At 44.2% G+C, this 25,839-nt stretch overlaps 1 protein-coding gene across 5 annotated transcripts in view; it reads right to left on the reverse strand.

Annotated features, from left to right (window-relative positions):
- TNS1 (tensin 1) overlaps positions 1–25,839 on the reverse strand; it is a 688,885-nt gene that overhangs the window by 187,776 nt on the left and 475,270 nt on the right. For all 5 annotated transcript variants that reach the window (XM_089683821.1, XM_089683822.1, XM_089683823.1 and 2 more), the window contains 4 exons: positions 23,946–24,021; positions 22,599–22,728; positions 16,232–16,297; positions 13,121–13,237 (listed from right to left, as the gene is read on the reverse strand). In XM_089683821.1, the coding sequence (XP_089539947.1) occupies positions 13,121–13,237; positions 16,232–16,297; positions 22,599–22,728; positions 23,946–24,021 (389 nt within the window). The remainder of the gene's footprint in view (positions 1–13,120; positions 13,238–16,231; positions 16,298–22,598; positions 22,729–23,945; positions 24,022–25,839) is intronic.

Here is a 25,839-nt window from a genome sequence, read left to right on the forward strand (position 1 = left end):
ATGGGTTCTTCTAAGCAGTTGTCTAGAAAACTGAAACTGAAAATAGTTGACGCTCACAATGCTGGAGAAGACTACAAGAAGATAGCAAAGTGTTTTCAGATGTCAATATCCTCTGTTCGGAATGTAATTAAGAAATGGCAGTCATCAGGAACAGTAGAAGTTAAAGCAAGATCTGGAAGACCAAGAAAAATATCAGACAGAACAGCTCGCAGGATTGTGAGAAAAACAATTCAAAACCCACGTTTGACTGCACGATCCCTCCAGAAAGATCTGGCAGACACTGGAGTTGTGGTACACTATTCCACTATAAAGAGATACTTGTACAAATATGGTCTTCATGGAAGAGTCATCAGAAGAAAACCTCTTCTATGTCCTCACCACAAAAATCATCATTTGAACTTTGCAAATGAACATATAGACAAGCCTGATGCATTTTGGAAACAAGTTCTGTGGACCGATGAGGTTAAACTTGAACTTTTTGGCCGGAATGAGCAAAGGTACGTTTGGAGAAGAAGGGGCACAGAATTTAATGAAAAGAACCTCTGTCCAACTGTGAAGCATGGGGTTGGATCAATCATGCTTTGGGGTTGTGTTGCAGCCAGTGGCACAGGGAACATCTCACGAGTAGAAGGAAAAATGGATTCAATAAAATTTCAGCAAATTTTGGATGGTAACTTGATGCCATCTGTGAAAAAGCTGAAGTTAAAGAGAGGATGGCTTCTACAAATGGATAATGATCCTAAACACACCTCGAAATCCACGGGGGATTACATCAAGAGGCGTAAACTGAAGGTTTTGCCATGGCCTTCACAATCTCCTGACCTCAACATAATTGAAAATCTATGGATAGACCTTAAAAGAGCAGTGCGTGACAGACAGCCCAGAAATCTCAAAGAACTGGAAGACTTTTGTAAGGAAGAATGGGCAAAGATACCTCAAACAAGAATTGAAAGACTCTTGGCTGGCTACAAAAAGCGTTTACAAGCTGTGATACTTGCCAAAGGGGGCAGTACAAGATATTAACTCTGCAGGGGGCCCAAACTTTTGCAGACGCCATTTTTTTGTTTTCTGTTATTTTGAAAGTGTAAATGATGGAAATAAAATCTAACTTTTGTTGACATATTATAAGAATGTCTAATCTGTAATTTGATGCCTTTTGGAGATTTTTCCATCTTTCCTTGGCTTCTTTATGCACATTAATACAAATTTTTAGCTGGGGTGCCCAAACTTTCGATCCCCACTGTACATGTGTACAGGTGATGCTGGGACTTGTGGTTCCTGGATATACTATATACATGTGTACAGGTGATGCTGGGACTTGTAGTTCCTGGCTAATAATATTGTGACCAATTTTTTAACCTATTTGTGTGACTGCAGCGCAGACATTAGAGCGCAAGCTCCTTTGGTGCAGTGACTGATGTAAATGGCACAATGCTGTCTATAAAGGAAGACGTTTGCTCCATATAAAACACACGATACCATCGCAGAGAGCGATTATTACATGCCGCGAGCTGAATGCAGGTGCCCACTTTTCGGAGAGAGCTCTGATCAGTGAATCAGTAACCCACCAATCAGCACGGAGGAATATTTATACACATGTGATGTCAGCAATCACTGGCAGGAGATAGTAAACACTCGGATCACAAGTTCTGTCTGGACGGAACGCGGCAGGTCAGCGCTGTTTACACACAACCTGCTGGAGCGAGCCGTGACTTGGTGAGAGAGCGAGCCAAACTACACAGGATGGAGGGGGGAAGGTGCAACCATAGGCAAATGACGGGATTACAAATGACGAGAACTCCTGAGTGCCCCGGGAAACTTTCGACAACATTATCAACATTTCTAAAAGTAGATGGGACTCCGCCTGCACATCATTGCTCCGGACCGGCTTCCCGATGGTGACAATGGTGGACCATGTCTGTGCAATGAACATCTGCTTATATTCCCCACTAGGGCCGCACATGAGAAGGTGACAACACAGAAGAATAAATGGGAGACAGGGACAGAGCGTTGTCACTGTATAACAGGAAGTGTCTGAACAAGAATCTGTATGGAAGGATCACCGGGGACTGTTTTAATGAAAGCTGCAGACTGAAGAATTAAAAATCTTTAAAATGCCAGTAACCCATTAAAACTTCTATGAGATTTCAGTGATTAACGTGTTATTAAACCCAAAAATGTAATATTTTGAATATTTTGCAGCTTACCAATCATTAGATGTGGCAGCTGCATTCGGTTTCCTTCTTTCACTCTGTTTTCACCTGGTGAGACCAGATATAGTGAATGCAGGGTCCGGGGAGACCAGATATAGTGAATGCAGGGTCCGGGGAGACCAGATATAGTGAATGCAGGGTCCGGGGAGACCAGATATAGTGAATGCAGGGTCCGGGGAGACCAGATATAGTGAATGCAGGGTCCGGGGAGACCAGATATAGTGAATGCAGGGTCCGGGGAGACCAGATATAGTGAATGCAGGGTCCGGGGAGACCAGATATAGTGAATGCAGGGTCCGGGGAGACCAGATATAGTGAATGCAGGGTCCGGGGAGACCAGATACAGTGAACGCAGGGTCCGGGGAGAGCGGATATAGTGAACGCAGGGTCCGGGGAGACCGGATATAGTGAATGCAGGGTCCGGGGAGAGCAGATATAGTGAATGCAGGGTCCGGGGAGAGCGGATATAGTGAATGCAGGGTCCGGGGAGAGCGGATATAGTAAATGCAGGGTCCGGGGAGAGAGGATATAGTAAATGCAGGGTCCGGGGAGAGTGGATATAGTGAATGCAGGGTCCGGGGAGACCGGATATAGGAAATGCAGGGTCCGGGGAGAGCAGATATAGGGAATGCAGGGTCCGGAGAGAGTGGATATAGTGAATGCAGGGTCCGGGGAGACCAGATATAGTGAATGCGGGGTCCAGGGAGAGCGGATATAGTGAATGCGGGGTCCGGGGAGAGCGGATATAGTGAATGCGGGGTACGGGGAGACTGGATATAGTGAATGCGGGGTCCGGGGAGACCAGATATAGTGAATGCGGGGTCCGGGGAGACCAGATATAGTGAATGCGGGGTCCGGGGAGACCAGATATAGTGAATGCAGGGTCCGGGGAGACCAGATATAGTGAATGCAGGGTCCGGGGAGACCGGATATAGTGAATGCAGGGTCCGGGGAGACCGGATATAGTGAATGCAGGGTCCGGGGAGACCGGATATAGTGAATGCAGGGTCCCGGGAGACCGGATATAGTGAATGCAGGGTCCAGGGAGACCGGATATAGTGAATGCAGGGTCCTGGGAGAGCGGATATAGTGAATGCAGGGTCCGGGGAGAGCGGATATAGTGAATGCAGGGTCCGGGGAGAGCGGATATAGTGAATGCAGGGTCCGAGGAGACCGGATGTAGTGAATGCAGGGTCCGGGGAGAGCGGACATAGTGAGTGCAGGGTCCGGAGAGAGCGGATATAGTGAATGAAGGGTCCGGAGAGAGCGGATATAGTGAATGCAGGGTCCGGAGAGAGTGGATATAGTGAATGCAGGGTCCGGAGAGAGCGGATATAGTGAATGCAGGGTCCGGGGAGACCAGATGTTGTGAATGCAGGGTCCGGGGAGAGCGGACATAGTGAATGCAGGGTCCGGAGAGAGCGGATATAGTGAATGCAGGGTCCGGGGAGAGCGGATATAGTGAATGCAGGGTCCGGGGAGACCGGATATAGTGAATGCGGGGTTCGGGGAGACCAGATATAATGAATGCAGAGTCCGGGGAGAGCGGATATAGTGAATGCAGAGTCCGGGGAGAGCGGATATAGTGAATGCAGAGTCCGGGGAGAGCAGATATAGTGAATGCAGGGTCCGGGGAGACCAGATATAGTGAATGCAGGGTCCGGGGAGACCAGATATAGTGAATGCAGAGTCCGGGGAGAGCGGATATAGTGAATGCAGAGTCCGGGGAGACTAGATATAGTGAATGCAGGGTCCGGGGAGACCAGATATAGTGAATGCAGGGTCCGGGGAGACCAGATATAGTGAATGCAGGGTCCGGGGAGAGCGGATATAGTGAATGCAGGGTCCGGGGAGAGCGGATATAGTGAATGCAGGGTCCGGGGAGAGCGGATATAGTGAATGAGGGGTCCTGGGAGACCGGATATAGTGAATGCAGGGTCCGGGGAGAGCGGATATAGTGAATGCAGGGTCCGGGGAGAGCGGATATAGTGAATGCAGGGTCCGGGGAGACCGGATATAGTGAATGTAGGGTCCGGGGAGAGCGGATATAGTGAATGCAGGGTCCGGGGAGACCATATATAGTGAATGCGGGGTCCGGGGAGACCAGATATAGTGAATGCAGGGTCCGGGGAGACCAGATATAGTGAATGCCGGGTCCGGGGAGAGCGGATATAGTGAATGCAGGGTCCGGGGAGAGCGGATATAGTGAATGCAGGGTCCGGGGAGAGCAGATATAGTGAATGCAGGGTCCGGGGAGAGCGGATATAGTGAATGCAGGGTCCGGGGAGAGCGGATATAGTGAATGCAGGGTCCGGGGAGAGCGGATATAGTGAATGCAGGGTCCGGGGAGACCAGATATAGTGAATGCAGGGTCCGGGGAGACCAGATATAGTGAATGCAGGGTCTGGGGAGACCACATATAGTGAATGCAGGGTCCTTGGAGACCAGATATAGTGAATGCAGGGTCCGGGGTTTAGGAACACTATAACGTGTGGTAACGGAGAATGACAGCTCTGTTTTTGCGTCAGTAAAACATTTGCTGGGAATACCAAGGTCTGGCTTCTTATCTGCTTTCAGCAATGAGCAGGGAAGAAATTCCCGCAGCAGAACAAGCTGCACTGATCACCAACAACAAACAGAGGGGGGGGGGGGAGCATAACAACAAAATGTTCAGATACAAAGTTTCTCTAAGTTTGTCACTTGCAGGTGCCAATTTCCTCCTCCATCCCCTCCCCCCCCCCCCCCAGCATGCCACACTGTCCTCCCTGCTGACACCAATATATCACAGTGGATGACATCTGCCTGACGCCTGGCAGTCCCTGGAGATCAAACCTTTCCTCTATATCTGTGATGGGCAGGAATAGCCATGGGGGGGGGGGGGGTCAGCTTTACTGGCTACTGTGCTTCCGTTTTATTTCTGTTTGAGTGTTGCCAGCCAAAAAAAAGAGCATCTCCCTTTTACAGGGTCAGTCCACCTAAAGACGGGCGGAGTCTGAAGGACCGAGTCACCTGCAGTGAAATGTTAGTTTGGGGTGGACCGCCGTATCATGAAACAGAATATTAGCCAATCCAAAAATGGCTTTTTAGAGATAATGGCATGACAGCGGGATGACGCACAACACCCCCCCAACACTTTCAAATCCCATAGTGACATTATTTATTTATTTCAGGTACTTATATATTGCCATCAATGTACCCAGCACTTTACATATATATTGTACATTCACATCAGTCCCTAACCCTCAAGGGGTGTACAATCTAAGGTCCCTAACTCACATTCATACATACACATACTAGGGACAATTTAGACAGGAGACAATTAACCTGCCAGCATGTCTTTGGAGTGTGGGAGGAAACCGGAGTACCCGGAGGAAACCCACGCAAGCACAGGGAGAGCATGCAAACTCCAGGCAGGTGGTGCGGATTTGAACCAGCGACCCGAGTACTGTCGGGCGGAAGTGCTGCCCCACAACTCAGCCACTGTGCTGCCCCATTAGACTCCACTCACACCATGCAGGTGCAACGGAACACGGGCATGTTTCCGCACGATCACGCAACGTAAGTTGGGCAGCATGTTGATTGATATACGTGAGAAACGTGCAAAAGACTGACCCCTTTGTAAAATCATATCATGAAACAGAATATTGGCCCACCCAAAAATGGCGTCTTAGCGATGATGGCATAACAGCGGGCTGACGCAACCCCCCCCCCCCCCCCCTCCAACAATTCCAATCCCATACTGACATTAGGCTCCATGCAGGTGGAGGTTTGGGAGCTCCTAAAGGATGTTACAGGGAGGCAGGAAACACAGTAAGTTATGATTTCATGAAAAATAGATGATGGGACCATTAAGTAGATTCATTTTATGTTTGGAGAATCAGGTTATAGTTTAGCATCACTTTTAATTTACGTCTCGTGCCAGGAAGTCTCACTCTTCCTCATAATGCCAAAAACATTTAAGATCACCTTTAGGAACATGTTACATGTTCCATCTGTTTTTAGTGAGGGTCATGTAACGTGTTTCCATAGCCGCGGCCGCCGACATCTGTCGCTCCCCCCCCCCTTCTGACAGATAGTACGGGGAGAAGTTTCCCCATGCTATCTGTCAGATTTGAAAACAGCGTGGAGGGCGGGGCTCCGCCCACACAACAGCATCATTCATTCATGAACTTCTGTGAATGAATGAACTGCATGTCCCAGCAGCCTTAGCGGGTGTCGGCTTGTGGTTTTCAGCTGTGTAGCGCCGTGATAGTTCACTGAAGCTTCCGGTGAGTATATCTGTTGTACATCCCGTACATCCCATACACCCCGTAGATCCTGTACACCCCGTACACCCCGTACACCCCGTACATCCCGCACACCCCGTACATCCCACACACCCCGTACATCCCACACACCCCGTACATCCCATACACCCCGTACATCCCGCACAACCCCGTACATCCCATACACTTTATACACCCTGTACATCCCGTACACCCCGTACATCCCGTACACCCCGTACATCCCATACACCCCGTACATCCCGCACAACCCCGTACATCCCATACACCCCGTACACTATATACACCCTGTACATCCCGTACATCCCGTACACCCCCTACATCCCGTACACCCCGTACATCCCGCACACCCCGTACATCCCGCACACCCCGTACATCCCGCACACCCTGTACATCCCATACACCCCGTACATCCCATACACCCCGTACATCCCATACACCCCGTACATCCCATACACCCCGTACATCCCATACACCCCGTACATTCCATACACCCCGTACACTTTATACACCCCGTACATCCCGTACACTCCATACACCCCGTACACTCCATACACCCCGTACACTCCATACACCCCGTACACTCCATACACCCCGTACACTCCATACACCCCGTACACTCCATACACCCCGTACGGCAAGCAGATATTCTGACAGGTCTGCAGGAGACCTGCATGGCATCAGCGATCTACTGATCGCTGGTGAAATGCTTTCCAAGCTCCTTTGGACAAAAATAATAAATGCGCATATTTTTATCTGCAAAAAGGTGAACTTATCCTTTAAAAGTCCAGAAGTTCAGTTAATGCTAATACATGGCAATGTGAAGATCAGAATATTTGTTTAAATTGTGGCTTTTTTTTTATTATATAACTAGACAAAAAAATTAAAACACAGTTTTTTTTTTTTTCCCGCCCAACCTATTGGACGAGACTCAAAGTAGAATCCAACCAGCCGCTGTGCAGAGAACACGCAGTATGAAATCGATGTCTTCAAAGTGACTTCTATGGAATGCAAGCCTCGTCTCCACCCTTTTATGAAACATTCAGACCTCCGCCCATTGGGGTGCTCAGGGTGACCAGACTACAGCTAGGATTCTGGTGCTGCAATGTTCGGATGGATGCTGCGGGTCAGCGATATTCACTGGACACCGTCCTTTGACTCCGCTCTGAACTGACTGTGTACAGTCCCCTGCTATCCTACCAAATAACCCAACCCACCCCCGCCCTTCATAATTCCAGCTATGAACTGGGTTTGTCCGAGACTAATTCCTATTTGAAGATGTTTTCAGGAGTAAATTCTGCATCATTTTAATATTTTCTCCGCTTCTGTTGAGAAAAAAACCCCTCCCATCTGGGTAATCTTTGTACACTGCAGGGATTTCAACAGACTTTGTTGCGGATTCCTACCTTTTGTTATTCTGAAGAAATAGCTGTTTGTCTGTCTGTGTCCGTGTGCAAAGTGAATGTGAATGGAAGTGACTTTATAATTATTAATCAGCTAGTGTGCCTGCAGAGTTCTAATGAGGAAAGTGGCAGGGTCTGCATCCCTTTAGGCATGATTTCCCTTTGGGAGTATCTCACCAAAAACTATATTTTTGTTGCAGAGGATGCCCAAAATCCTTTGTACAGAAAATCAGAAAGACATTTCTGGGGGTCACTCTGTACACCATCTGTTTTCAGAACGCCTCCAGGTTACCACATTGTATTTTAAAGAAAATTATAGTGCTTAGGATTGAAAAGGTATTTTTTAAAATTTGAGCATTTGTTTTTTTATCCCATGACAGTGGAGTTGCCCTTTAAAACTGAAGTTTATTCTGCTTTAGTTGACTTCCTTGGTCCCCCACCTCCCCCCTTATTAACATGCTAATGACATTTTTAAGTAAAACCATTCCTTGTTCATTTTATATTTCATTTTAGACTTAGTGATGTCATCACGTGATCCCTGTGCTTCTCTATGCAATGCAGGCAGATCATGGCTGGCGGGAGGGGCTGGCAGGGTGCTGTACATAGCTTCCTGGAAACATAATAGCACCCTCAGTTCTCCTCTCAAGAGCCCTCAGCCCTGATGGAAGACAGTGGGTTGGCTCTTGGGAGGAGTTCTGCAAATCTCAAAATGAAACAATTGTCCCTAATGGAAGATATCCCTTCTACTCCTATTGCAGTGTTTTTTTTTGTTTTTTTTTAGATTCTGCTCATGTGGTCTTCGGGGGACAATGGTCACCTGGACAAATACAGAATAAATTCCCCCAGTGGGGGATCAAAAAACAATAAAAACCTGATAGGGGTTCTAATTCTAACCCACTCTATCCAAAGCTGGAAAAAAAGTTTTGTCTGAAGTTCAATTCTAAGAAAGCGGTAATGCTCAACAATACATCAAATGAGGGATATTAAAGCGGAGCTCCGCTCACCCTTTCAAAAAATAAAAGTCAGCAGATACAAAAACTGCAGCTGCTGACTTTTAAAAAACAGCCACTTACCTGTCCCTCGGTCCCGTGGTGTGTCCCCCGCAGAGTGTTTCACCGGCCGTCCTGTATTCCTGGAGGCCGGCATCTTCAGTGTGGGCACCCGGCTGTGACAGCTTGCGGCTTCACAGTCGGGTGCCCACTGCGCATGCGCTTCATGAATGGTCCTGTAGTCTTCTGGGACCTGTCACGTGTCCCAGAAGACTACGGGGAGGGAGGGAGGACACCTTCTGCCTAGGCGATCGGACCGGAAGTGGGAGCGAGTACCTGTCAAATTCGGGTACCCGCTCCCCCCCCCCGCCCACCAAAGGTGCCAATCCTTAATGGGGAGCGGGGGGAGCAGTCCTTAAAGCGGAACTTCTTCTTTTGGGTGGAGCTCCGCTTTAAGGTCTTGGTCTACCGCTCTGCAGCTTTTAAAAACCATGAAGCATGATGGGACTTCAAAAAATGGCCTGCTGACCATCTACAGCGCTCTAAAAAGTCAGAAGGTGGCGCTCCGATGTGTCACAAATATTGGATGAGCTGAATGTTTCATATATCAAGTGTTCTCATTAAAACCATGTCTATTCACAATTGTTAGCATAGGAACATAGAGGAGTGATGATAGAAAAAGACCATTTTCAAAAAAAAATTGTTGTTTTTTTTAGTATACATCTATGTTTATCTCAAACATGTTTATTGGAAGTCTGCGGGGTCTGTTCCAGGTATCTTTACTCTCTTAGTAAAACAATACTTTCTAAGGTTAGTATTGAGCATTCCTCTTGCTAGTTTGAGGTCATGTCCTCTTGTTATCTTCATACTGAAAATACTGCCCTCCTGAACCTTATTCACACCCTTAAAGGTTTCAGCCCAGTCCCCCCCCCCGTTTCCTGTCTTTCCTCAAGGCTGTACATAATAAAGTTCCTGCGGTCTCTCCCAATACGTTGTATCCTCCAGACTTTTCACCATTTTTGTTTTCCATCTCTGAACTCGTTCTTTTTAATATCTTTTTAAAAGTCAGGTCTCCAGAGCTGGACACAGTATTCCAAATAGGAGATTCGGGACCTCCTTCTTCCCACTGGTGATCCCTCTAGTGATAACTAAGAAATATTATAGAGGAATCAGGACCTCCTTCCTCCTGCTGGGGATCTCTCTAATGGCCTAAAGATCTATATAGAGGAATCAGGACCTCCTTCCTTCTGCTGGTGTTCCTTCTAGTGATAAATAATCTATATAGAGGAATAGGGACCTCTATCCTCCTACTAGGGTCCCTCTAATGGCATAAAGGTCTATATAGAGGAATCAGGACCTCCTTCCTCCTGCTGGTGTTTCCTCTATTGATAACTAATCTATATAGAGGAATCGGGACCTCCATCCTCCTGCTGGGGTCCCTCTAATGGCATAAAGATCTATATAGAGGAATCGGGACCTCTATCCTCCTGCTGGGGATCTCTCTAATGGCCTAAAGATCTATATAGAGGAATCAGGACCTCCTTCCTCCTGCTGGTGAACCCTCTAGTGATATAAAGATCTATAAAGAGGAATCAGGACCTCCTTCCTCCTGCTGGTGACCCCTCTAGTGATATAAAGATCTATATAGAGGAATCAGGACCTCCTTCCTCCTGCTGGTGATAACAAAAGATCTACACTTTTGTTGCCAGCAGTTTAGACATTAATGGCGGTGTGTTGAGTTATTTTGAGGGGACAGCAAATTTACATGTTATACAAGCTGTACACTGACTACGTCACATTGTAGCAAAGTGTCATTTCTTCAGTGTTGTCACATGAAAAGATATAATAAAATATTTACACAAATGTGTGGGGTGTATTCACTTCCGTGAGATACTGTATATAAAGAAATCAGGACCTTCCTCCTCCTGCTGGTGACCCTGATAACTATGTCATATAAAGATCTAAATCTCCATCCTCCTGCTGATTATCCCTCGAATCATATAAAAGATCTTTATAGAGGAACCAGGACCTTCTTCCTCCTTCTGGTGATCACTAGAGATTTATATAGAGAAATCAGGACCTTCTTCCTCCTTCTGGTAATCACTAGAGATCTATATAGAGAAATCAGGACCTTCTTCCTCCTTCTGGTAATCACTAGAGATCTATATAGAGAAATCAGGACCTTCTTCCTCCTGCTGGTGAACCCTCTAGTGATATAAAGATCTATAAAGAGGAATAAGGACTTCCATCCTCCTGTTGGTGACCCCTCTAGTGATATAATGATCTATATAGAGGAATCAGGACCTCCTTCCTCCTGCTGGGGATCCCTCTAGTGATATAATGATCTATATAGAGGAATCAGGACCTCCTTCCTCCTGCTGGGGATCCCTCTAGTGATATAATATCTATATAGAGTAATAAGGACTTCCATCCTCCTGCTGGAGACCCGTCCAGTGATTTAATGATCCATATAGAGAAATCAGGACCTCCTTCCACCTACTGGGGATCCCTCTAATGACATTGGTGTCCAGTAAGACAAATTCCACCTTACAGATAGCTAAAAATATCACTTGTTGGCTCTGCCAAGTGGTGTTGAACCTGGAATTATGCAGGCGCCTGGAACGAAGGTTCAGAATGGCTATATAGAGGAATCTATATGAAGGAATCAGGACCTCCTTCCTCCTGCTAATGATCCCACCAGTGATAACTAAAGATCTATATAGAGAAACCAGGACTTCCTTCCTACTGCTGAGTATTCCTTTACTGATGCACCCCAAAATTCTTTTTGCTTTCCCCACTGCCAGGCCACGATATTTCCTCATTTTGCAATAATCTAAACAGCTTTGTCTATGGGAATGCAAAATCTACTCAAAAGAGCAGAAGAGGAACTCCGAAGCATCTGAAATGAAAGTTGAATGCACACTGCCTTACCCTATTGACACAATCCTTCAAAGGATAAAGCTTTTTAAATTCTTTTCTCAGTCCCTAAAGCTCTTTGTGTAATGCATTTACTGGGCTACGCTGCAGAGAACTATGTGCAAAATACACCTGCGAATAATCAGACATAGTGAAGCACAGTGAATACTTTCCATATGAGTCTTTGTCACGGCAGCATCCAAGCAAAACAACCATAAACACCGTTTACAAGCAAGTATAAAAATAAACATACATTGTTCCAGTTGGAAAAGATTTTCACGTTGTCTTTATAGGTTACTTAATAAAGCTTTGTTAAAGGGATGCTACCCTTCATCTCCAGATATATGGCCAAAAGTTTGTGAACACCCAGCCATCACACTTCTATGAGCTTGCTGGACATCCCATTCCAAAACCATAGACATGAATATGGAGTTACCCCCCCCCCCCCCCCCCTTTGTGGACCCTCTATTTTTCTGGGAAGGCTTTCCACAAGATTATGGGGTGTGTCTGTGGAAATGTGTGCCCATTCAGCCAAAAGAGCATTTTTGAGGTCAGATACTGATGTTGGATGAGAGGACCTGGCTTTTAAATGGCCTTGCACATTTTCCCAAAAATGTTCAGTAGGGTTGAGGTCAGGGCTCTGTGCAGGCCACTTAAGTTCCTCCATCCAAACTCCTCCAACCCGGTCTTTGTGGAGATGTTGGTTGAGAAGACCTGGCCCGATTCAATTCATCTCAAATGTGTTTAGTAAGGTTGAGGTCACGGATCTATGAAGGACACCCCAGTTACTGCACACCAAACTGGTCAAACCATGTCTTTAAGGAGGTGCTGGATGAGAAGACCTGGTTCCTGCCAGTTATTCTCTAAGGTGTTCAGTAGGGTTGAGGCCAGGGCACTGTGCAGGACCACTCAAGAACCTCCACATCAAACTTGTCAAACCATGTCTTTAAGGAGGTGTTGGATGAGAAGACCTGGTTCCTGCCAGTTATTCTCTAAGGTGTTCACAGTAGGGTTGAGGCCAGGGCGCTGTGCAGGACCACTCAAGAACCACCACATCAAACTTATCAAACCATGTCTTTATGGAGCTGACACAGGGGCACAGTCATGGTGGAACAGAAAAGGGTCTTCACTAAACTGTTACAACAAGGTCGGAAGAGCACAGTTGTCTAAAATGAATTTGTATGCTGTACCCTTCAATGAAAACACCTGAATTCAGTCATTTGGAGGGGGGTCCACATACCTTGGCCTTATAAAACAAACGTACAGCACCACGTATCTTTGCATGCATAGCCAATATTTAGAGAAAGACCTCCTACCTTCCAGACTGTCCTCTCGATGTGCATTAAAGTTATCATAAGAATCCCAACGGATCAGTGGATCGGAAGTGTTGTAGTCGACGGAGACGCTGGGGCCATTTTCCAAGTGCTCCATTCCTGCAACAGGAAGAGGTTATTAAAGCTCACGAACTATCTAGATACAGAGATACGAAGAGAACCTGTTCTGTTTTCACTAGTGCTTTGTGAAATGTAGCAGTGCGAAGCTTGCCCCTTCACTGGCAGCCTGTAGCGATACTAGAAAACAATACACCATGTGTTTTTACTTTATCGCTATAGAAACACGGTCCGATCCCAGTTCAAACTGGGCCAATTCCCAGTCCGCAGGATGTTCCATCTGAGGTGCGATAGCCTGTGTGGTCTAGTGAATGTAACATAACAGACATATTGTACTAAATCAAGTTCAAAACCTTCTTTTGTTTACGCTTTTCTGCTTGACTGGAAAGAATGCGCAGAGTACGGGAGAGGTGCAGGTTTCACTCGCTAATAGATTACCGTCCCTTTCCAGATGTCACAAATCAAAAGGCAAACAAAGTTTCTGCCACTCCAAACTTTCTTTACTCCCACCTGATACCAGACAGTCACCGGGGCCCCTCATTTAACCAAGGGTCCCACAGGCGCCATAAAGGAGATTATATATATATATATTTATTAATTTAAATTATATACAGTACATACAGAAGGCCTTGTGTATATACAGGGCTCAACATACAACTTCAATAGAGGGTCCCTCATACAGAGGATTCAGCATACAGTATAATAGGGACCCGCACATATAGTAAATATATATATAGATACTTATACAGAGTGTACACACATACATACACACATATATGAAACCATATATAGAGAGTTCCACATACAATATATATATATATATATATATATATATATATATATATATAGAGGGCTCCTTATTTATAGAAGACACAGTATATATAGAAGACCCCTCATATATAGAGGGCTCCACATACAGTATATATAGAGGGTCCCTTATTTATAGAAGACACCATATATATAGAAGATCCCTCATATATAAAGGGCTCCACATACAGTATATATAGAGGGCCCCCATATATAAAGGGTTCAGCATATAGTATATAAAGAGTCAAAAGCTTTTATTTAGAAGGCTCCACATATAGTATATGTACAGTACAAGGCCCCTTATTTATAGAAGGATCCACATACACTATTGAGGGCCATGTACAGTATATATAGAAGCTCCCTCATATATAGAGGACTCCACATACAGTATATATAGAGGGCTCCTTATTTATAGAAGATGCCCCCCCCCCACACATATAGAGTTCTCCACATACAGTATATATAGAGGGCCCCTTAATTATAGAAGACACCATATATATATAAAAGATCCCTCATATATAAAGGGCTCTACATACAGTATATATAGAGGGCTCCTTATCTATAGAAGACCCCCCCCCCACCCATATATAGAGGGCTCCACATACAGTATATATAGAGGGCTCCTTATTTATAGAAGATACCCCCCCCCCCACACATATAGAGTTCTCCACATACAGTATATATAGAGGGCCCCTTATTTATAGAAGACACCATATATATAGAAGCCCCCTCATATATAAAGGGCTCTACAAACAGTATATATAGAGGGCTCCTTATAGAGGGCTCCACATACAGTACATATAGAGGGCCCCTTATTTATAGAAGACAGAAGGGCCCCCATATATAAAGGGTTCAGCATACAGTATATAGAGAGTAGAAAGCTTTTATTTAGAAGGATCCACATACAGTATATGTACAGTACAAGGCCCCCTTTTTTTTTAGAGGGCTCCACATACACTATTGAGGGCTGTGTACAGTATATATAGAAGCCCCCTCATATATAAAGGGCTCCACATACAGTATATATAGAGGGCTCCTTATTTATAGAAGACCCCCCCCCCCATATATAGAGGGCTCCACATACAGTATTTATAGAGGGCCCCTTATTTATAGAAGACCCCTCATATAGAGGGCTCTACATACAGTATATATAGAGGGCCCCATATATAAAGGGTTCAGCATACAGTACAGTATATAGAGAGTAGAAAGCTTTTATTGAGAAGGAACCACATACAGTATATGTACAGTACAAGGCCCCTTATTTATAGAGGGCTCCACATACACAATTGAGGGCCGTGTACAGTATATATAGAAGCCCCCTCATACATATAGAGGGCTCCACATACAGTATATATAGAGGGCTCCTTCTTTATAGAAGAACCCCCATATATAGAGGGCTCCACATACAGTGTAAATAGAGGGTCCCCATATATAGAAGGTTCACTATAAAAGAGACACCCACATGCAATATAAAATATAAATAAATATATATATATATGTATGTACACACATACATACACACTTACACACTATAGAGAGAGAGGAACCCATATATATATATATATATATATATATATATAGAGAGAGAGATATAGAGTAGAAAGCCCCTTATTTGCAGAGGGCTCCACATACAGTATATATTATGGTCAGAGTACGGTATATATATAGAACCCCTCATATATTGAATGCTTAAGGTTTCGTTCACACTATGCTACAAATCAGGACAGTTGTTGCCCGGCCACAGCAGAAATCCAATGCTGGAGGCTGCCAATGTCCAACTCCTTGAAGCGGTGCAAGGTCCGGACAAATACGGCCCAGTGTTGGCATCGCAGAGGTGCACTCTGATAAGGAGTGATAAGAAGGCAAACCTAAACAATGTATTCGCTTCCCACCAATGCACAGGACCTAACACTACACAATTATTGGAAGATCTAAAGAAGATTGTACAATCAGATTATAGCCGGCTACATTATACAATTTTCTTGTTCAATTTCCTTTAGATTCAACTATGTAGTGCAAGGGCCTGCCTGATTGCATACCAATTGAAAGTGTTTAGTTTTGACCTCATATTATATGGTTTCAGTAAATCTAAAGAGAAATTGTACAAGAAAATTGTATAATGTATGGTCTGCCAATGTGAGCTGCATGGTTATTGTACCATCGTTTGAAGTAGATCGCTTCACCTTTGTGCACATTCACCAGGAAAAGAAGATTAGAATTGATGGTTACCTTGTATCTTCTCAGGACCGTACGAGAAAACGAATTCCACTTTTCCATACTCCGGGAACCTCTCATCTAGGGAAAAATTAAAAAACATAGCTCTGATTGTCTTGGGAAGAAATGTTATGGGAGTGAATATTAGAAATAAAAATTCCTAACGAACCATATTTACCATAAAAATGTTATTTTATCTTTACTACAAATTTTGGTAGAATTAATCAGGTCTTTAACTTTACAACAAGGGGGTCGCTTATTTTTGGTCATTAGTGAAAATAAACAATTTTAAAAACTTTTTTTTTATTTTATTTGAATGGCCTGGTAAAGGTATGTCAAGTCCATTGGCATTAGCTACTGATCTCTGTAAACAGCTGGCTTTCTCCAAAGAAACATGTGACACGGGTTCTAAAGTGCCACCTGCTGGCTGAGAATGTAAAATACAACATGTTGACATACAAAAGTTACTATTTATATGTATATATTAAAGTGGTTGCAAAGGCTCAAGGTTTTTTACTTTCATGCATTCTATTCATGAAGATAAAAAAAAAAAATCATCTATGCGCAGCAGCTCTCCTTATACTTACCTTAGCCCCATCTCAATCCAGCGACGAGCCTCAGCTCTCCAGGGACTTTCCCTCCTCATTTGCTGAGACAGCATCGGGAGACACTGGTTCCTTCTACTGTCAATCACAGCCAGTGAGCCAATGAGGAGAGAGCGGGGGCGGTGCTGAGACACTCTCCATGTCTGAATGGACAGACAGAACAGTAGCTGGGAAGCGAGCCTGCTCAGGTGCCCCCATAGTAAGCTGCTTGCTATGGGGGCACTCTGCAGAAGGAAATGGCCAGGAACACCAATGGGGGGACACAAGAAGAGAAGGATCAGAGCTGCTCTGTGAAAAACCATTGTACAGAGCAGGTAAGTATAACATGTTTAATATTATTTTTTTTTTTAGAAATCAGATTGTAATATCACTTTAAGGGCTTGGCTAGACTGGCCAGTTGGGGTGCATTAAAAACACACAATTGAGTTGCGTTTTTAGCTTCCCCCCATAACCTGCAAAGGCAGCGGATAGGGGTGTGCACATGCCCTGGTCGTAACGGTAGGGCTTTTGCTCTTTTTGTGATCGTTGGACAGTAACTGCTGATCGCGACCCATTCAAGCAAATTGGGATGTGCTGCAAACACCTCCAAGGCACGTTGGTGCGACACTTACGGAGTCTAACGCAACTGAAAAGTGATTGGAATATGGATTGCATTTCAGAGCTGCAGCAATCTTGCATCTAAACGTAGCCATAGGGTTAGGGGTCTACATATGCGCAAGCGTGCGCACACACATACACCATACATTTCCCAAGGGTATGACAACAAGATGAATTAGCAGCACGCTTGTGTTGCTGCCTCAGGGCTCCTGATTTAAACTGCATTAGGAGCATTATTTGCATGTAATTGTATACCTTGCCTCGCTCTTCCAGTCCTAACATCCTGGCGTGACCTAGCTTCTGACCAAATTATTTTTAGTGCTTTTGGCGTGGAATGTTTCTGCTTGAATGAGTGAGTTAGGAATTTTTTGTTCACTATTACAGAAAATAAAAATGAAAATATAGAAGTCGCACCTGCTACTTTGCAGAGGCAAGAAGGTGCAAATAATTTATACAGATATTTGTATTATATGAAATTTGCATATATATTTATTATAAATATATATTTTATTATTTTTAAATATATATATATATATAATAAATATATATATATATATATATATATAATAAATATATATATATATATATATATATATAATATATATATATATATATATATATATAAATATATAAATATATATATATATATATATATATATATATATATATATATATATATAAATATATAATTTTTTTTTTTTTTTTAATTAATTACTACTTTTTTTTTTGTATCAGATTTGACATTGCAGCCAATATACAGGTTATCATCATGGTGTTTTGCAGTCGCCTCCTCTGTCCGCTGTCTGCACCAATATTGATATTTCTGCATCAGCTCCGGTAACTACCAGTAAACTCAGCAGTAAGACCGGTGGTGTGGAAGCAATCAGCGTTTCTGCCGTCCGGTATGGATGAAGCATTAAACTTAAAAGGGACGGGCCTTTCACGTGAGGTCCTGTGGGAGAATGAAGGATTGCTGCTGAATGCAACTACAGAGCTAATATTGGTTGCAGGTCAAAGGTCGCGGGCTGATGGCTTCATGTTAAACCCTATCCATGTCACAGGGACAGGTGCTAATGACTGAAGTAAAGGACGGGAGCCTATTTTCATGTCAGCACCCAATATACCATATCGCTTTTCTCATTGTGTGGTGCTATTAGAGAGATGGGAAGGGACATTTGGTGGCATTCATCCAAGTGAAGCTTCACCAAAGGGACAGAGGAACGGTGCACTCCATTTTCTCACATACGTTGTTGAGATGAAGCATTAATAACCACGGCACCACCTGCCTGGAGTTTGCATGTTCTCCCTGTGGCTGCGTGGGTTTCCTCCGGGTACTCCGGGTTCCTCCCACATTCCAAAGACATGCTGGTAGGTTAATTGGATCCGGTCTAAATTGGCCCTAGTATGTATGTGTATAATTGTAGGTTAGGGACTTCAGATTGTACGCCCCTTGAGGGTTAGGGACCAGTGTGAATGTATAATATATATGCGTAAATTGACGGTGCTATAGAAATAAATAAAATAAAATAGATGCATTTTTTTAAATCCATGTCACAAAAATGTTCTTAAGTTTGGGCATTTGGACTCCCCAAGTGCTTAATTGTTGGGTATTATAGTTTCCTTACCTCCGGTTCACATCTATGCGACTGTGCGGGCCGCATTTTGCATGGGCACGAGAGCCCCTTCATTTGAATGGATTCCCATGCCCGTGCCTGGAGTTTGCATGTTCTCCCTGTGGCTGCGTGGGTTTCCTCTGGGTACTCTGGGTTCCTCCCACATTCCAAAGACATGCTGGTAGGTTAATTAGATCCTGTCTAAATTGGCCCTAGTATGTATGTGTATAATTGTAGGTTAGGGACTTCAGATTGTACGCCCCTTGAGGGTTAGGGACCAATGTGAATGTACAATATATATGCGTAAATTGACGGTGCTATAGAAGTAAATAAAATAGATGCATTTTTTTAAATCCATGTCACAAAAATGTTCTTAATTTTAGGCATTTGGACTCCCCAAGTGCTTAATTGTTGGGTATTATAGTTTCCTTACGTCCGGTTCACATCTATGCGACTGTGCGGGCCGCATTTTGCATGGGCACGAGAGCCCATTCAGTTGAATGGATTCCCATGCCCATGACGCGCAGGGAAGAAGTCCTTGCACTTCTTTGGAAAACGCAGCCCGCACGAGAACCTCGGTTCCCAGTACAGTTGTGTTTTCCAGTGCAGGCGGCGTGCCATCAGAACTAATGGCACCCACCCGCAGGTCTGCATTTCTCTGTGCGGGTGGTGCGGCTGCACGGATTTTTGTGCAGATCCGCAGCGGCACCACCCTCATAGATGTGAACCTAGGGTGAGTGTGGGTAACAGTATACTGAGCTAAGTTGTCTTTGCTTTGAACTCCGGCATGCCACCAAAGAATCCAGTGTTCAGATTGCACACGACACAGTTGGGTCGGTGCTGGTTGTCTGAATAGAGGCGGTTTACTTAGTAAAGTGTATGTTCACTGAAACTGAAACTAAGCTTACTGTAATCATGTGCAAGCAAAAATGCATTTTTTATGTCCCCAGTATATGACTGGCTAATCAATGTGAACGTACGAGTTGATTTACTAAAGTCAAAATAGACGGTGCACTCTGAAAGAGCAGTTGCTCCAGAGCTTAGTAAATGAACAGAAGCCCTGCTGACTTCCATCATCCAATCATGTCCAAGCAACAATGCGGTTTTAATTAATTTTCCTTGCGTATGATTGGGTATTCTTTGCAAAGTGAAGCTTCCCCTCATTTACTAAGCTCTGGAGCAATTCCGCTTGCAGGTCTATTTGCCTTTAGTACATCAACCTCATAGTTTCAGCTCATCTACATATAAGGTGTATATATACACGTTCCACAATAAACAGTCTCTATTCCTTTAGTAAATCAGCCCCATTGCCTTCATTGAAATTTTGATTTCTATACTGCGCTGCTCTCATGTAATCACTGAAGAAACAGACCACAAACTGCTGGAGGAAGGCAGCCAGTGCAAAAATGTGAAAAGCAAATATGCATGTCAAGAGGGATCTCTGATACATTTCTTCTTTTCAGTCTGTTCTGGGGACTTGTGATCTGTACACTGCATTTTGCAGACTGTAGACAACCTGACTGTAAACAATGCAATATTTACACTTGCCAGGTAACATGATATATACATTTCTCCAGTTATCCTTGTATCCAGTAAAATGGCAAAGATGCAGTTCTTTCAAGACTCAACTGATTAAACATCGCAATACTGTGAATGGCTCTCAACACAGTAATTATAACTACATTTATTTTTATTTTAGGCGCTGTATACGATTTTTGTATGCCTCTCTGTGTCTAAAGACAGAAAGACATTTTGATAACCACAAATGCTCAGATCAGTCACACAAGACTGGCAGCCTGAATCATCATGATGTCATCTCTCAAACCCTGATGAAGGGAGTTTCGAGCCCTGAAAACGTGTTGGGTTTTTATTCTGAATTCTTGTCATGAAAATTAAAACTTTACTGGACTCACTCTAGATCTGTGGCGATCTCATCCTTTGTATATTCTCCAGGGACCCCCAGAAATTCCCCCGGGTGATAGAAAGCTGCCTCTATTATTTTATTTATTTATTTATTTCAGGTACTTATATAGCGCTGTCAATTTACACACACACACATATAATATATATATATATATATATATATACACACATACACATATACAAATACATACATTATAGTACATTCACATCAGTCCCTAACCCTCAAGGGGCGTACAATCTAAGGTCCCTAACTAACATTCATACATACACATACTAGGCGCAACGGAACACGGGCATGTTTCTGCACGATCATGCAACACATGTTGGGCAGCATGTTGATTGATATACATAAGAAACGTGCAAAAGACTGACCCCTTTGTAAAATCGCATCATGAAACAGAATATTAGCCCACCCAAAAATGTAATTTTAGCGATGATGGCATGACAGCGGGCTGACGCAACCCCCCCCCCCTCCAACAAATTCCAATCCCATACTGACATTAGGCTCCATGCAGGTGCAGCGACACGCACACGTGTTTCCGCGTGAGCATACGCAACGCATGTTGGGTGGCTCGTTAATTGATATATGTGAGAAACGTGCGAAAGAAGTCCCTGACCCTCTTGTGAAATCGCACAGCACAATGCGTTTTAGCACACATTTATTTATTACAGGTACTTATATAGTGCTGTCAATTTACACAGCGCTTTACATATATATAGTACATTCACATCAGTCCCTAACCCTCAAGGGGCGTACAATCTAAGGTCCCTAACTCACATTCATACATACACATACTAGGGCCAATTTAGACAGGATCCAATTAACCTCCCAGCATGTCTTTGGAGTGTGGGAGGAAACAGGAGTACCCGGAGGAAACACACGCAGGCACAGGGAGAACATACAAACCCCAGGCAGGTGGTGCCGTTGTTGGGATTTGAACCAATGACCCGAGTACTGCCAGGCAGAAGTGCTAACCATTCAGCCACTGTGCTGCCCATCTAAGAGTTGAATTTTAAGCATGCTTTTGTCTACCCTTGGATACAGTGCCCTACCAACCAGGAGCGGACTGACGACTCATGGGGCCCCCAGGCAATAGGGGATCATGTGGCCCCTGTGTCCTTGCCCACACCCAAAAAAGCCTATGAAAAAGCCAATGAAATGTACCAGGGGCATCTTAAGGGGCCCCCTACTGACCCTGGGCCACTAGGGCAGTGTGCGAGTGCTCGAATGGACAGTCCGCCCCCCTCCCCCAAGGACCTAGGACTGGGACCCCCAAGGCACTGAGAGTGACCAGCCCTATCCTGAAAGGAGACAAGAGTATTCTCAACTTGTGTATTAGGAATTTTGAGTGTTGTACTCAATAGCCTCACCATATGTTAGCTACAAATCTGAGTACTTAGTTATTGTAACTATTAACACTGCGCATTTACTACACAATAAGGGCTCCTCCGCCTCTCCTCTTATTTTTTTGGTAGATACCCTGGGTTGTCCCCTGGGCTGTTATCCTACTCCCTCAGCTATACTCCACTCGAACCCTGAGGACCACCACCACACGACCACAGGTCTTTGTCTTACGTATGCTTGCACAAAGAAGGTTTCAGGAGGTTCCAAAGTCAAACAATAACATGTTCAATTGATTCTACCTTTAAAGGCTTCATCCAAATCTTCTTTTCCGAACACGATCCCAAGATCATGGATGGCACACGTGTGAAACTGCACCCGGAATATGACGTCCCGTGTCGGGCTTCGGAACTTCTTGTGGTAACACTTCAGCTGTAGAAACAAAATACACATTTAAAGGTTGGCCAAGGATGCGCAATACACACTGGGAGAACCCTGTATATAAAATGTCTATAGATACTCTGGGACAGAGGATGGAGAGAATGTGAAGCACACTCTCTCATAGCAACCATAGAGTCTACCTTTCCTTCTCCTGAAACAAACTAGAAATATGAAAGAAAGAATCTCGTTGGTTTCTAAAAACTAGAGTTGATCCTGAATTTCAGATGATGCTAGATTCAGAGTAAATTTGGATGGCCAAATCTGATTGTGAATTTTTTCGGTGATTCAGGTTTCCAAAAGGCTCCTAGAAGAAAGGGTCCAATGGCTGCTTCAAAGACCCAACTATATATTAGTATTAGTGCTACCAGAGACCCACCCATATCTTAGTATTAGTGCTACCAGGGACCCACCCATATCTTAGTATTAGTGCTACCAGGGACCCACCCATATCTTAGTATTAGTGCTACCAGGGACCCACCCATATTCAAGTAATAGTGCTACCAGAGACCCATCCATATTCAAGTAATAGTGCTACCAGGGACCCACCCATATCTTAGTATTAATGCTACCAGGGACCCACCCATATCTTAGTATTAGTGCTACCAGGGACCCACCCATATCTTAGTATTAGTGCTACCAGGGACCCACCCATATCTTAGTATTAGTGATACCAGGAACCCACCTATGTCTTAGTATTAGTACTACCAGGGACCCACCATATCTTAGTATTAGTGATACCAGGAACCCACCTATGTCTTAGTATTAGTGATACCAGGAACCCACCTATGTCTTAGTATTAGTACTACCAGGGACCCACCATATCTTAGTATTAGTGATACCAAGATATTTTTTAAGTGGCTCAGGCTGCTTCTTTGGCCCATCATCTCCTCAGGCTAACAGGAGCTTCCCAAACATTCTACACAATTTTGCAGCATTTGCGGTTTTGTAATACACACTTTTTGGAGTCTGGTTAGGATTTCCGGTTCCCAAATTTTGAATTTCAGAGGTTTGCAATCGTTTAAAAAGGTTTGGTCGTACCACACCTGATTGAACTGTTCCAAAGTGTACTCGTCTACACTAGAAATGCTCCTTCCCTGTTCCTTCTGACACTCTGTGTATAAATGTATATAAAGCTCCTTGTTGTGAAGCTATATAACAGACTTGACAAATATTGAAATCAAGATGGGGAGCAGTGATCATTATCTCACCAGGATGTCGCCCTTCAGTAGAAGCCCCGGTTCTATAGTGATGCAGATGCTGGTCTGGCTGTCTCCCTGCACATTGCTGACAAAGACAAAAATAATTCTGTTACAACACAATCCAACGTGATCCCTCTCTGGCCATCCATACAAACACTAAAGCAGCCCACAGACTATACAATTTTTCTTTCCTTCCACCAAGGGTGCCTCGAGATAGTGCAGGATTTTAAAGGGTGACTCAAGATTATGCAGGATTTTAAAGGGTGCTTGGAGATTGTGTAGGATTTGAAAGGGTGCCTTGAGATTGTGCAGGATTTTAAAGGGTCCTTCAAGATTAAGTAGAACTTTAAAGGGTGCCTGGAGATTGTGCAGTTTTTAAAGAGTCTCTCAAGATTGTGCAGGATCTTAAAGGGTGCCTGGAGGTTGTGCAGGATTTTAAAGAGTGCCTTGAGATTGTGCAGTATTTTAAAGGGTGCCCCAAAATTGTGCAGGATTTTAAAGGGTGCCCCAAAATTGTGCAAGATTTTGAATGGTTCCTCAAAATCGTACAGCATTTTAAAGAGTGCCTTGAGTTTGTGCAGGATTTTAAAGGGTGCCTCAAGATTATGCAGGATTTTAAAGGGTGCCTCGAGATCGTGCAGGATTTTAAAGGGTGCCTCTAGATTATGCAGGGTTTTAAAGGGTGCTTGGAGATTGTGTAGGATTTTAAAAGCTCCTTCAAGATTGTGTAGGATTTTAAAGGCTCCTTCAAGATTGTGTAGGATTTTAAAGGGTCCTTCAAGATTATGTAGGACTTTAAAGGGTGCCTGGAGATTGTGCAGTTTTTAAAGAGTCTCTCAAGATTGTGCAGGACTTTAAAGGGTGCCTGGAGATTGTGCAGTTTTTAAAGAGTCTCTCAAGATTGTGCAGGACTTTAAAGGGTGCCTCAAGCGTGCAGGATTTTAAAGGGTGCCTGAAGATTGTGCAGGATTTTAAAGGGTGCCTCAAGATTGTTCTTGAGCTTTAGAAGCTGGAAATCCCTGTAATCAACACTTTACCAGTGATCTTCACTAGCTCCTGGGTCCTGTGCTGATCAGCCGTCCTGCTGCATCTTGAACACAGGAGGAAGCAAAGCATTCACTGATTAGATGAGGAGGTTCGGTGATGCCATGCTCTCCACATCATCCAATCTGAGAAAGCTTTGCAAAGCATTCTCTGACTGGTGTCCATGCCAAGCGGATGACCTCCTTTGTTCAGAATGCAGCAGGGCAGCTGATCAGAACAGGACCCAGGAGCTAGTGGAGATCACTGGAGCAGCGATGCTGATTACAGAGACTTCCAGCATCTAGAGTGATTCCACAGGTATGGTATATGCATGGATACATTGGTGCAAGCTGGAACAATATCCCTATGTAAAAATATCCATACCTGGAATTCTTCTTTCATCGATATATAGGGGCTGAATTATTATTATCTTCAAATTTTCCACAACCAGTCAATGGGGTTGATTTACTAAAGGTGCTGTTGTTCCAGAGCTTAGTAAAGGAGCAGAAGGTCTGCAGACTTCCACCATCCAATCACGTGCGAGGAAACATGCGGTTTGTTTTTTTTATTTCCCTTGCACGCGATTAGGTATTCTTTGCAAAGTGAAGATTTACCTCATTTACTAAGCTCTGGAGCAGCTGCAGTTTGCACAGTCTATTTGCCTTTAGTAAATTAACCCCACTGAATGGTTGTGGAAAATTTCAAGACTGAGGCAAGATGGCTGATGGGACGCTAGATGTGGTTACTTTGGACACCTCCTAGGCTGGAGGTCGCAGGGGACGCGGAGGGAGCGGAAAGCAGCAGGAAGTGAAAGGGGGGGCATGGGAAAGAATGTTCTAATGCTGTAAACAAATCAAATATGTGGGAACTAGCAAGAGGG

This window comes from Staurois parvus, unplaced genomic scaffold, assembly GCF_062004578.1.
Source record: "Staurois parvus isolate SC_StPar_1 unplaced genomic scaffold, SC_StPar_1.0 ptg000323l, whole genome shotgun sequence".
NCBI classification, from domain to species: domain Eukaryota; kingdom Metazoa; phylum Chordata; class Amphibia; order Anura; family Ranidae; genus Staurois; species Staurois parvus.